The sequence below is a fragment of the Oryza sativa genome, chromosome 8 (assembly GCF_034140825.1).
Source record: "Oryza sativa Japonica Group chromosome 8, ASM3414082v1".
NCBI classification, from domain to species: domain Eukaryota; kingdom Viridiplantae; phylum Streptophyta; class Magnoliopsida; order Poales; family Poaceae; genus Oryza; species Oryza sativa.
In genome coordinates this window covers 3464624-3479023 of record NC_089042.1, presented here as the reverse complement: position 1 = coordinate 3479023, position 14400 = coordinate 3464624, and the positions used below count along the sequence as shown (strand labels likewise).

The window sequence follows — 14400 nt, the reverse complement described above, 5'->3', positions numbered from 1 at the left end:
AAAAAAAAAACCTTACTAAATTTTGGCATTGCCAAATTTTGGTATAGTTGCCAAAATTTTGGCGAACTTGTCAAAATTTTGACATGATTTCTTATATAGTTACCAAAATTTGGTAGCAAACTAAATGTAGCTACTTTTTTAACAACTTTACCAAAATTTGATAAGGTTGAAAATGGCAGCAAAGTGAACAGACCCTTTCACATGCAGCTTTTACATGCAACAAGGCCCTACTAGGGCTGGTTGTGTCTTCGATTAACTTCAGATGAGGAGCAGAAGAAGTGGACTCGCATCAGGCCATCAGCGATGGCGGATTGTTTGAGAAACCCCAACTGCTATATGGAGAAGGAAAAGGTACGAATTACCCCCCTAAATTCGAAAAACAGGCATTCTACATCCTCAATTATTGAAACCGAATAAATAACCCCCCTACTCAATCCGGAGTAGTTTTGGATTCACTGGCAGTTGAGTCAGCATTTTTTTTAAAAAAAATTAGTGGGCCCCACTGTCAGTTCTCCACCACTCTCTCTCTCTCTACTCTATCCCAATCTCCCCCCCCCTCCCCCTCTCTCTCTCTCTCTGCTCACCAGCATGGCGGCGGCCCCGCGAGGGCGGGAGCAAGCAGCGCTGCCGGCGGCGGAGGGCAGCGGGCGGCTGAGACGGAAGCGGAGCGGGCGGCCGGCAGCTTCGCCGCCACCTCCCGCACCATCGCAGCCACCTCGCCCAGCGGCTTCTTCAGGACGGCGTCCGCGGGCTCCTCCCGCTCCACGTAGGTGGTCGCGTTGCCGACGTAGCTGCGCAGCGCGCGGCAGAAATCCGGCGACCTCACGCGCCACCGCAGGTCCACCCAATACCCCATGCTGCAGCGCCTCGCCGCGGTGTCGGATTTGGCTATGCTCGCCGACGAACTGACGACGGCGGCTAGCTTCTTCCACAGGTACGCCGACACCGCCTGCACGCTCGTCGCGCGCGCCTCCTCGCGCAGCCTGGCGATGTCGGCGGCCTCGACATAGTAGAGCCGCTCGACGAAGCTCGCCTCCCCAGTGAGCGGGTTCACCTCGTGCTCGTGGTCCCACGGCACGAACATCCCGTCGACGGCGGCGCTGTACCTCGGCGGGGAGTGGGGACGGCTCAGCACCGACCGGTCAAGGTTCAGGCCTCCGGCGAATGTCCCCGTGCGCGCGAACTCCGACCACGACCGGAGGAGCACCACCACGATGTGGCCGTTGCCGAGGAGGTGGTTGCTAGCCCACACCACGGCTGATGCGGCAGGTGATGCGGAGGCGGCGGCGGCGGGGGATGAGGAGGACGACGACGAGGATGGCAACGGAGGAGTGGAGACGACTCGGGCGCTGGCTGCGGCGGCCATGGCGGAGAGGCGAGAGCTTGCTCTTCTCGGCCGTGGCGGTGGCGTCGCCGGAGTTCACTGACGGTGGCGCCATTGATGGTGAGAGCTTGCTCTTCTCTCCTGTGACGACGAGGACGACAACTCGGGCTGTGCCCGCTCTCCCGACGCGCCGCGAGCTCTGTCATCGGCCCCGCTGTGCCCGCTCTCCCGACGGTGCCACACAGAGAGAGAGGGGGGGAGGGGGGAAGCCGCGCCGAGCGGCCGCCGCCACCTCCTCATCCCCCGCCCCCGCCGCCGCCACCTCCTCGGCGCCGCCCGCCGCTGCCGCATCTTCCCCGCGCTCCACCTCTCTGCCATGGCCGCCGCAGCCAGAGCCCGAGCGTCGTCTCCACTCCTCCGTTGCCATCCTCGTCGTCCTCCTCCTCATCCCCCCTCCTCGGCGCCGCCCGCCGCCGTCGCGTCCTCCCCGCGCTCCGCGGCCGCCCGCACGCCGCCGCCGCTGACCCGTTTGAGAGAGAGAGGAAGAGTGAGAGAGAGAAAAGAGAGAGGATGAGGAGTATGACATGTTGGTCCAATATTTTTTTAATGACTAGAGTGCTGACTGGACTGCCACGCGTATGTCACGTAGACTAAAGCCACCGCGGATTGGGTCAGGGGGTAATTTGTCCGGTTTGCATAGTTGGGGATAAAGAATATCCGGTTTTATGGTTTATGGGGTAATTCAGACGACCGCGATAGTTCGGTGGGGTAATTCGTACTTTTTCCTACGGAGAATCCGCCATCGCAGACGTGAGTCAACTTCTTTGCAACAATCCGAGCAAGAGAGAGAAAAGTACAAGAAAATTACTCCCTCCATTACAAATTGATCTACATATAGGTTTTTTTGGGTTATTTCTAAATGATCTACATATTTGTGTTCATTCATTAAGTCTATTCGTTATTTGTGCATTGGACTAAATGTATATTGATGCATGCATTCATGCACACAAGTATTTATAACTCAAATACAATATCTTGATTTGCTATTGAGTAGAAAATAGTGGGGATGGTGCAGCATCAATGTACAAGATGCATATAAGTGTTTTCCATTCTCTTATATTATCTCCATTCTAAAATAAAAATATTTTTAAGATATTCTAAAATATAAGTGTTTTTAAGATGGATACAAATACTAAAGAATAATGTGAAAATGATTGAAGAAAGGTTTTGTGTTTGGTTGAGAAGAGAAAATACGTGAAAAAGTAAATAAATAATGGTTGTAATTGATTTGGAGGATAGACTAGGTAAAAAAATAGCTCAATTTTAATAAAGTAAGGTATTGTTCTAAAAACACTTCATTGTAAGATCGAGGTATGCATAAGAAACGACATAGAAAGAAATAAGACACATGTGGCTAAACACTGTATATATATATATATATTGTGGAAACCTAACAAATATCGTTGGATCAAAAATATATGTTTAAAATTCGTCTACATTATCATGAGTAAAAATTTTTTACTCACAAATTCACTCGTGAGTAAAATTTTTACTCATACTTACATGGACGAATCTCGGACGTCCATTTTCAATCCAACTATAGTTTTCTGGTCTCCATTGCATATCTACTTTGTATAAACATAGGTAAGCGACAGCACATCTGCGAGTAAATACTCTGTCATTGCGCCTCTCGCTGTCCCGTGGGCCATCCGCGGTGCGCTAATTTGGCCTTTGGTTTGTGTAAACCTTTCCGCTTCATTCACTAACCAACACCACAAATTTCGCCTGTGATTAACCCAAATAGTTCCGTGATTACTAGAAAAAAAATCTAATGCCATTAAGCAATTTCACTGCTGTGGCTAGCATCTGGTACTTACTTGTATTATTCTGGAGAATATAAGTGAATATTCCAGAAACAATTGGATTGTCCAGGGGGGATTAATTGGGACGGATTTTGGGTGATGAGTGCTAGCTATGAGCAATTCTCAATTACAAGTCAGATGAGTTCACTACCGGCCGCCGCCTTGATCGATCTCAATTTGTTTCAATTCCAATGCTACAATATAACAATCCCGATAGATCTGATAGGCCACCCAAAAATCTATTTAGTGTACGATAGATAGATTGAGGCCATAAACGTTTTATAATAATTGACTGGACAAGCATGTGCTGTTATTTGAAGCAGAGTGGCTCAGATGCAAGTCGGACGGAGATGGTTGCTTCATGCTTATGTTTTTCTCCTTTTCAACGCGAGATGGATGGAGACCCTCTCTTTTTCTTTTTTGCCCATGGTAGGAAATTAACAAGAAATTGATTTGTGGAAGCCGAATGGGAAAAAGCTATGGAAGTCTGTAAATAATAGTACGCGTGTGTTGGATGCGCATGTGTGTATGTAATTGTGAACCCAAAACGAAAATTACCGGAAATCCTTGCGTTCATCTAACCCATTCAATAGCCTTCCCAGATATCCAATATCATTTGATTGGATGTCTCACATGATATAAATACATGGATTATAACTGTAAATTCATTTTTACCTAACTAAACACGCCCCTGTGTAACGTGTATGCGTGGGTAGTGTGATCGTGTGCATCTTAGCTTGTACCCTCTAAACAAAAGTAAAATACTGTTTTGGTCATCGTTCTGTACTTCTGTTCTAGCTTGTCACTTTCAGCCAGTATTTACTACTAATATTTGTCATTCATTAAACAAGTGAGGCTAATGCATGTTGACGCAGGCTTGGCCCACATAACCAAGTTTAGGCCCTCTTTGTTATTTTTTCCCTTTTTATGCTATTATATTACTAGTTTACTAGTAGCATATCATGATGTCCTTATCTTTCTGTTGGGAAAAAGCACGGGACAACGCAGGATTGTTACATACTCATAGCAAACAGTAAACAAAATATTTATTTTAGATAATTCAAGCAACTTTTCAGTGCGAATATATAGCTGAACAAAACAAGATAAAGTTAAGACAAGCACACATCACACATCCCCATAATTATATACTCCATATCTATATTTATATATAGTACTACTAGTAATAACTATAGAGTAAATTCCGATTCCGGCGACTCTGCGTGCGAGCGAGCGACCGGCCGGCGTCAGGGGCGGCGGCGGCGCGGATGACGAGCGCGATACCGGCATGGAAGGCGAGGCACAGAAGCAGGCCCAGGCACGCCTGCTCCCGAGACAACTCCGCCGCGACGGCGACGGCGGCGGAGGCAATGCACAATCCGACCATTCCTGCGCGCAGAAAGAGCGAGAGTGATGACGCCGTGTTTAGTTGTAAAATTTTTCTTCAAACTTTCAACTTTTATATCACATCAAAACTTTCCTATACATATAAACTTCTAACTTTTTCATCACATCATTCCAATTTTAACCAAACTTTTAATTTTAGTGTAAACTAAACACACCTGAGAGATCGATCGATCGATCAGCTTTTTTCCAATTTGCAGGACTAAAAAACTGAGAAAGATATACGTATATATGCGGACGTGACTCCCCGTCGGGCTCCCGATGGGAGCCGATTAAAATTGGGCGCTGACGTCAACGCCCGATTTACGGTAAAAAACTACTTTAAACTGATTTTTCTCTTAAATTACTTATCTAAATCATGATCCGATTGCACTATTAAATTCATTGCAATTAAATCTTCAAAACAAGACCACACATGGATATATTCCGACGAAAATTTTTTTAGCTTATTATTAAATTATTTTTAAATGTTGCACGATGTTCCACCAGGTATATCGGAATTGTTTCACTACATAGATCGAAAATGTTTCACTCGTTTAAATCGGGTGTTGTACCTTATATAAAAACAATGTTTCAGCAAATAGCGAAAAATTGTTTCAGTTCCCTACAACATTTGGTCCATACATAATAAAACATTATAAATACACTAGGTAAAACATTTTTCGGTGGAACAAAAATAAAACGAATTCCCTTAATAGGGGTTTCCAAAATATGTGGGTTTTTTTTTACAATGGAATATTTCAGTTCGTTGCAACATTAGGTTTATACATAGTGAAACATTGTGAGTATACTAGGTGCAACATTTTTTGTGGAACAAAAAATAAACCAAATTCTCTTAATATAGGGTTTCCAAAATATATGGTTGATTTGTTGCAGGTGGGGACATATATTGTGGTGGGGCCAATAATATCACTGTGCGTGGGGACGGGGCCGCGGGGGGAGCGCCCGATTTTTTTTGCTCCCCCCGTCAGTCGACCGACCAATAGCATTATCGTATATATGCAAATTTTTTGTCCACCAAAATCGATCATGTACAGAATGGAAACCACTAATATCACATCACAGGCAGAGTTTGAAATTTCGGTTCAAAATTTGGAAATTTCGCCCCCACCGAAATGGTCATATCTCGTCCGAAACTTTCGGTTTTTTGCAAATTTTTGTGAATTTGATCAAATTTTATTCAAATCCATTCAAATTCAGTCAAAATTTCAAAAAATTTCATACGAAAAAAATCCGAAATTTCCAAAATCACCGAAAGAAACCTTAGTTTCGAAATTGGAAACCCTGATCACAGGTGATGATTACAACTTTTTAGCAAGGTAACATGGCGCATGAACGCTTGCTTATCACAATTTGTATTGTATTACTATCTATATGTAAGAAAAGCAAGACGAACAAAGAGCTGAATTTAGGCTCTGTTCGTTCCGGGGAGATAGGGGAGATTGAGTCGCGTTTTCTGCCATACGCTTTTCAAACTACTAAACGGTACGATTTTTGCAAAAAATTTCTATATGAAAGTTGCTTTCAAAAATCATATTAATCTATTTTTAAAATTTAAAATAGTTAATACTTAATTAATCATGAGATAATGGCTCACCTCGTTTTACTGAGGAACCACAAGTCGAGAGAAGTTCATCATGAACTTTAAAATAGTTAATACTTAATTTTTAAAGCAGCATGCACGACTTACCGTTGATCCAGTTCATCATGGGCGGCTGAAAGTGGGAGTCCGACGCCTGCTCGGCCTCGAGGCTCTGGGGGACGGCGTGACACGCGCCGGCGAGCTGCAGGACGAGGAGGAGCGCCAATGGCGCGAGAGCCCAGAGCTGAGTGGCCGCCATATACGGGGAGAGAGAGCAGAGGAGGAGAGACGGGAAACAGGTGCGGATGGGGGATGGCGACAAGAGCCTTGGTTGGTTCTTGAAGTTGAAGATTGGGAGAGATGAACAACATGGCTTTGATTCTTTGGGGAGTTTATACTGGGGGCCTGGGGGGCGCATCTAGCCTTTTTGGATTTGGGAAAAAAAAATAATCAGGGCTAACAGTTGTTGCGATTTTAGGTTTGGATTTTCTTTTCGGGTCCCACAACCAGATAGAGTATTCAATTTGGTGCGAGAAAATAATTTTAAATTGAAAATATTTTGTGGTGTGGTACGGTAAAACACACACAAAGTAGGGAAACTGACATAAAGCTGCAGCCAGCTGTTGACCTGACTGTGCACGTTGTGTACTCCCTGCGTCACATTCTTGGGCCAAAAGCGGCGCTTGGCGCGTTTTATATAGTGGGTCGTCTTCATCCAGTCTAACCCCGTCTCCTCTCTCTCTCTCTCTCTCCACACACGAATCCAATTTTTATTAACAAAGTTTTAGATAGCTTCTTCTTCTAAATTATTAAACTAATGTGTCACGCGGTGCTGCCCCAATTTTGTCCGGGGTTCTCCCGTGTTCCAGACGTGTAGTACTCGTGTTTGGAATGTTTGGGCCCGCTATCTGTAATCACGTTTCCCATTACAACAAGAACATTCACGAACAGCACGCACGCACGCACGATCTAATTATGTGGTAAACGGAAAAGGAAGAGAGAACGGAAACTGGGATCTCAAATTCATGAAACGATCGATGCTAGTATGGCTCACTGAGCTTGATGACTTCTCATTTATGCTGCTTCCGCTTCACCATCAACAACGCCATTTAGAATTATTACCACAAGGGGGAAAAAAAGAACAGAAGTAGAACCAAACCCATGAAGCACTTCTAATCTCTCCTATTACTGCCAACTAATGGGAGTACTCAGCACAACAGCACAAAGCAGATTGATGATTATCACAGTCACAGTCTACCCTACCCTACAGACTGGAAGATCCCACGGCATCTGCAAGGACAACGGATCGGACCATCCATCCATACATTCAAATTCAGTCTACTAACAAGTAAACATATTAAAGCTAAACCAGAAAAAAGAACTCTTCGGAATCAAAGCGGCCATGAGCCATTGCCGTCATGGTGAACTTGTTTCATGAACGACTGATAATCCATGCATTTACAGAAACAGACTTGCTGCTGAAACAGATTAAGAACGAAAATCAGAGCTATCCCAAACCATCCTTAGCAGGGACAAAAATCTTTCTGGTCGCTAAACTTACTCCCAATCGGCTACCAGAAGCCAATGTCTTGTTAATTTCCTACCATCCTCAAAACGTTTCCCAGATCAACAGTGTCGAAACTCAGAAACCTCTACCGCTACTAAGCTAGTGTGCTTTCAATTACAGTTCCATGCTCGTAGAAAAACAGTGGGCCAAAAAAAGGGTCTCCTCTCCTTCAGGTACTCGAACAGGGGGACTCACTCAGTGCTTGTCCTTGTTGCGGCGCTGCAGGGAGAAAGTCTTGTCATGGTCATCTGGCATGTCGGGGGACGGCATCCCGCTGCTCAGAGAAGGTAGGTCAGTAGAGTCCAACTCTTCTTCCTCCGGTTCCGTCTCCTCTAGAGCATCTGTGAGGTACTTCCCACTCTTCAAGCTGTTGGTCTGGCAGATGTGCTTGTATATCTGGAGAGACTGGGCGATGAGGGATGATGGGTTGCCAGCGTCACTTGGAAGGAGAATCGTGTTGCTCTGTGTTTCAAAGAGATCGGCGATGCATCAGTACTTTGCAAATCACATTAGGAACTGTAGATAGAATACTTTGCAAATCACATTACTAACTGTGGAATATGGAAACATAGCTTCAGGAATCTCACCTTTTTGGCCAGATTAGCAAATGCCTTCATGTATTGTTCAGCAACTCTCAGGTTCGCAGCCTAAAACAAGTGAGAGAATGAATATGAGCACAGGTTTGATACAGAACTTAGCACAAAAGTAGACGCTATTAAACCGTCTCAACAGATCATGATACCTCAGTGCTGCCCTTGGTCCTCATGGCCTCAGAGACCAATCTGATTCCTCGAGCAGTTGCTTCAGACTTTGCAAGAATTGCTTCAGCCTCACCTGGTATCATTACATAAGATTGTATTAGCATCAATGCGTAGATAATCCATTAATTCTCATCAGGATAAAAAAACACAAACAAAATGTTTCAGGGTAATCAAACCAAAATATGGTATATTGCAATGATCCAATCTCCATAAGTGGCCAAGATGATAGTAAAATAATGGAACAACCAAAAGACACAGGCTGAACATAAGCATTTCAAAAAACGAGAAGGATGATAGTATAATAAATGGAACAAACAGATGAATGGATGCTGAACAAAAATACACATGGCCCCTTGTATAATGAGATAACATGGAAAATGGGAAAGCTAAAAGGCAATAAAGATGATGGCAGAAAAAATGGACATACAGAACGACACTCAAAAAAACTATACATACCAGGTTATGACAGATAATATGGACAGTGTGATGCTCAAAAGCTAGGAAACATGATGGCATGATAAATGAAACAAACAGAAGGAAGCATGCTGAACATATTTATAGGCCATCTTATCATGGAGAACATGGAAAACAGAAAGATTTAGAATGAACATATAAAACATACCCTTTGCGCGATTTGCCTGATCCAACATAGCACCTGGAAGATCAAATGAAATATGTCAATCAGAATTTCATTTTCTACATACTACAATCCAATAATGCCCTTTCAAGCAGGCTAAGACAAATCATGTTAAAGACTTAAAAGAGACCGTGCATTCATCACCTTCTGATTCAAGGATTTGGGCACGCTTTTTCCTTTCTGCTTCTGCTTGCATCTCCATAGCCACCTTAACACCACGTGGCGGAGATATATCCCCTGCATAGTCAATTATTAAACATCAGAAATGTTACAGGAAACAGTTATAGCTCAACAATTCAGAAGCAAAAAGGCATACTGATCTCATAACGGAGGCATTTCAGTCCCCAATCAGTTGCAGCCTCATTAATGGACCTCTGCCAGATAAATACAGAAAAAATACATCAAAAGCAATGCATAACACTGACAAGAATGATGAAAAGCATGATATAGAGTACAGACAATACAAAATTATCATGCTACAACAGTCACTGTTATAAATTACTGATAAAAAATCTGTACGGCGGACAGCGGTGTTGCTTAATGGGAGCCATAAATTGGAAAGCCTAACAAAACAATAATGGAGAGAGACGACCATAGGAACTGCAGTTTTTTTGCTTACATTCGGCAATGATGATCCACAAAACAATGCAATTATAAAGTAAAATGAATCGTTATAAGAGATGGAAGTTTAACATATGGACAGAGCTCGTTGCATATTTAAGTACTAAACCCAGATTCTAGTAGAACAAACAATGTATAGTGCGAACAAGATTCCATACCACAATTTGCTCATTTAGTGTATCCCTCTCCTCAAAAGTCTTGTCTAGCGTAATCTTTCCAAGCTCACTTCTCATAGTTGTTTGGGCAAGCTGTATGACTGCAAAAATTGGATTCTCCACACCATAGGAAGCAAGGTAGGGATCAACAATCTGCAAAGTTCACAATCACCAAAGAGAAGTAATAGTTAGCACTTGCAAGCAACAGCATATACCTTCTAGAAAGCTGACTCTATATTTATGGAAATCCCTTGATTGGGTGCATTATCACAAAGCAGTCACTTGATATATATATCTTAGATACAATGCTAAATGTTTTGACATTTACCATTTGGAGCATTTGCATAAATAAGTTAGTTATCCAATGTGAGATTTACATGCCCAACAATGCTAGTCATATTCATTAAGGGCAGGATGATCAACATGGATATAAATAACCTAGCTACAGACAACTTTATGATCAACCAAGCTACAGAGTTGTTATGGATGCGAAAAAAAAAAACTTGTTAGCTTGTATAGCCAAACAAAATCAGATATAAACCAAACCACCAACCTAGCAGTATTAGAACAGCGTCTTAATACAACAACAGCAACCAGGAGCGTCCCACACATATTACATGGCAAGGAAATAAGCATACATGTCCATGCTCACAAAACTCCTATCAATTTAATTTTTCCCACCTATATATCCCTAAACCATCAGAATAGCATCTGCCGTGGAACCGCACCCATCTAAACTCAGATTGTCCACACATTTTGCCAATCCCGAATAAGCACAAGCATAGCATCTTCTAGAACAAGGAAGGGAGCCTCCGCATCACAAGAAAAAAAAATCCTGCAGTGCATCACAATCCTCCACTCTCACCTAGAACACAAAACCTGACCATCCAAATTCAGAAATCCTTAGCATAGCTCAACCCACACCACACTAGCCAAATTGTTGCAAGCTTGATCCCCCATACAAAATCCTCACCACAACGAATTGCATCTAACAATGCAGCAAGCGAACAATCTCCTACAACAGAGAAGAGACTCTGCACCAAAAAACCCTTACAATGCAGCATAACCATCAGCCCTCACCTAGAGCACCCAACCCGACCATCTAAAATTCAGAAATCCTGAAACCCAAACACCACAGTAGCCAAAATTGCAAGCTCGATCGCGCACAACACAACTCGTTGCATCCACCACTAGCAGCAGCAATCGGAAATGCAGCAGAGCAGAAACAGTGTTAAGGCGAGGAGGTCGAGAGATATATAACCTTGACGTAGAGGACGCCGTCGATCTGGATGGAGACGTTGTCCTTGGTGATGGCGGACTGGTCGGGGATGGGGATGGCCTCCTCCTTGAGCGAGTGGACGTAGGCGATGCGGTCGACGAGGGGGACGAGCACGTGGATCCCGGAGCCGAGCGTCTTGACGTACTTGCCGAACCGCTCCACCACGAACGCCTTCTTCTCCGGCACGATGCTCACCCCCCAGTTCACCGGCGTGCTCAGCGCCTCGTACCTGCAACCACCACCACCACACATCAACCACCCTTCCAAAACCAAAACCAAAACCAAAACGAGGAGGAGGAGTTGGGGCGCTGACCTCGAGACGTCGTCGCGGGAGTAGTAGCGGGAGAAGGAGCGGGTGGAGGAGGCGGCGTGGGGGAGCGGGAGCGGGCGCGGGCGGAGGAGGAGCTGGCGCGCGGGGCCGACGGATCGCCGGAGGAGCGTCGCCATCTCCCTCGTCGGCGGCGGCGGCGATGGGGAGGAGGAGTGGGTTTTGGGGGAGGAGGAGGAAATGAAAAGGAAATGGGTCTCGGTGGTGGGTATAAGACGAGGCGGAGGAGGAGGAGGGCTGGGTTGTCGTGTGGACTTCCTCGTGTCCGCGTAGCAGTTGGCCGGACCAACTTGTATTGCAAGAATGGATTTGAAAAAATAGAGACTGATCAAATGGGAAATTTGGGTTTCGAAATGCTAGCTGCACCCCACGGCTTCTTACCCAAATCGAGCTCCATGCTGCGCCGTGCGCGTGATCGGAAGTGATACGTGGGCCGGACCTGTTGGTCTGGGCCTTGCAGAGAAGTCATATGTACTTCTGGCCCAGATTTAGGAATAGGTCTTTCCTCCCTCCCTCAACCTCGTCGCCGCCCGCCTCTCTCAGCCTTTCTGCCGCCCATCCGTAAGAGAGACGGAGAAAAAAAAGGAAGAGAAGTAGAGAGAGGATGGATAACATATGGGTAACTGATTTTTTTTTCCCTTCAAGGGGTTTATATATGAGTCTATGACATATGGGCTCACCTACTAACTCAGTGAGTCAATCGCAATTAACCTGCCACGTTAGCTGAAATCACTTCTCAACACCACCGAAAGAGTTCATTTGCGTCAGTTGGTAAAGGTGGGTGAAGTGCTATACTCGGTTTTGTAATTGAGGACGACGATTCAATCAGAGCGAGAGATAAGGGAAGCAAGACTTATTCACTTTACGTTATGCGTATTTGTTTTGGGGGTCCTTTGATAATAAATCCATAGTGCAATATGTAATGAACCGGAAGATAATTACAGCGTTTTATCAATTGATGGAGAAGATTTTTTTTTTTACCCGATTTCATATTCGGCAGAGTTTTACAAAATAATTCCAATTTTGGACTGCAATACTACTAGTATTTAGTTCCTGGAAGAGAATCAAATGCATTTGATTTGTGCGAAGAAGAAGAAAAAAAGGTGAGCATGTGTAGAGTTGCTAGTTCCTTCGTACGTAGCAATTAACTGGATCAACTTACGCTGCAAGAATTAGCTCCAGAAAGGAAGAGATCAAGCACAAGATTAGCTTTGGAAATGCTAGGTGCACTGTAACTTGATACCCCTGAGCTAACTGGAGAAATAGTATATGGGCCGCAAAGTTTGGGCCGTTTGGACTTTCGGCCCAGAAGACTTATGGGCCTCTGAGCAGCTTTTGTGCAGCCCAAACTCCTCACCAGTGCAGATGGCTGATGCCGCAATTATGTGGGTATTATATTATGTGTGCCGTCATGTGTAATAAATTTTAATTAGTACAACTTCTATACTGTTTATTAATTTGTTATGGAGTAGTATTTTTGAATCAACTAATTAAATTGATTCGCCCCAATTTTGAAGAATGAACAGATAAATGCGACGAGAGAGAAGATACCAAGTACAGCAACTGGAGCGCAATTGCAATGTCATGATCTCGTCGTCGGATTAAGACAAGCAGGTCGAGACGACGATCGATGACCAAATTAAAGATTAATTTGTTACGTCAGGATATATATGTCATATCACACAAGTTTTATAAACTACTAAGCCAAACGGCAAAAATAATTAAAAAGGATTATATGCTGAATAAAACAATATACTCCCTTCGTTTCAAAATATTTGACACCATTAACTTTTTAGTACGTGTTTAACCATTCGTCTTATTTAAAAAATTTAAGTAATTATTTATTTTTTTTCATATCATTTGATTCATTGTTAAATACACTTTCATGTACACATATAGTTTTATATATTTCACAATTTTTTTTAATAAGACGAACAGTCAAACATGTGCTAAAAAGTCAACGGTGTCAAATATTTTGAAACGGAGGGAGTATATGTACAGTTGGCATGCAGCCTTGGAGGGCCATCAGCTGAAAATTAAGTGTAAACAGAACACTTGAAAGTATATATTTTCGTATTATATACTCGATCAATCAATAGCTCCCTATGTGTGTGGACTCCACATAAATACATAATTATATATTATAGTATCTCCTCGTCGTCTATAAAATACTGATTAAAAAGAAAATTCAAAGACTATTATATTATTAATTAATGTGTAGAGAGAAAAATAAGGAGGAAAAAACGAGGAGAGAGGATTACTATTGGTTCGGTGCTTAAAACAATAAGAAAAATAATGACTTAGTATTAGGGAGTTAGAGTAGACCCCAATTTTAGAAGACACTTTTTATCCGTAAAAACTTTATACTAAAACAACGTTCTTTTAGGGGTTGAGGTAGTAGTTTTTTTTTAAAAAAAAAAAGATAAATCAGGCCTCTACCGTCTCTACATCCAATCGGATATTCACCATTAATTGTATTGCTATAAACTCCTCTCACGCGCATGCATCCTCCTTGTTTGTATTGCCCTCAACCAAAAAAAACTTTTGCTTACTACTTCATCCGTTTCACAATGTAAGTCATTGTGAATATGAATATGAAAAATACTAGAATGACTTATATTGTGAAACGGATGAAGTATTGAATATTGATCTTGTTGAGATGAATTAAATAGAGCAACGTAATAAGACAAACCGCTTATGATTAAGTTTAGTTCGATATATAGTTAAGCTCTTGGCTTGGCCGGCCGAAGTGTGTATCTAGCTCTTGGCGTCCGCTGGTCCTAAAAACCGCTTCAAAAACCCACCAATATATAATCAGACCGACCCCGGCCAATTATATACTTCTGGTTTCGCAACAATGTTTGCAACTCAAAAATCAGTTAA

General features: G+C 43.3%; 2 protein-coding genes across 2 annotated transcripts; both read right to left on the bottom strand.

Annotated features, from left to right (window-relative positions):
* Positions 1-4: 4 nt before the first annotated feature.
* LOC4344709 (uncharacterized) lies at positions 5-2252 on the bottom strand. The gene has a single exon (XM_015794841.3). The coding sequence runs from the start codon at positions 1364-1366 to the stop codon at positions 581-583; it is 786 nt and encodes a 261-aa protein (XP_015650327.1). The 5' UTR covers positions 1367-2252; the 3' UTR covers positions 5-580.
* Positions 2253-7553: 5301 nt separating this feature from the next.
* Positions 7554-11734, bottom strand: LOC4344707 (uncharacterized). Its single transcript, XM_015795426.3, has 9 exons — positions 11503-11734; positions 11172-11418; positions 9914-10063; positions 9451-9508; positions 9279-9371; positions 9120-9152; positions 8479-8570; positions 8324-8383; positions 7554-8198 (listed from the first exon to the last, which is right to left on the bottom strand). Exons 1-9 carry the CDS (start codon positions 11634-11636, stop codon positions 7932-7934), a joined length of 1134 nt encoding a protein of 377 aa, XP_015650912.1. The 5' UTR covers positions 11637-11734; the 3' UTR covers positions 7554-7931.
* Between the last annotated feature and the right edge of the window lie 2666 nt (positions 11735-14400).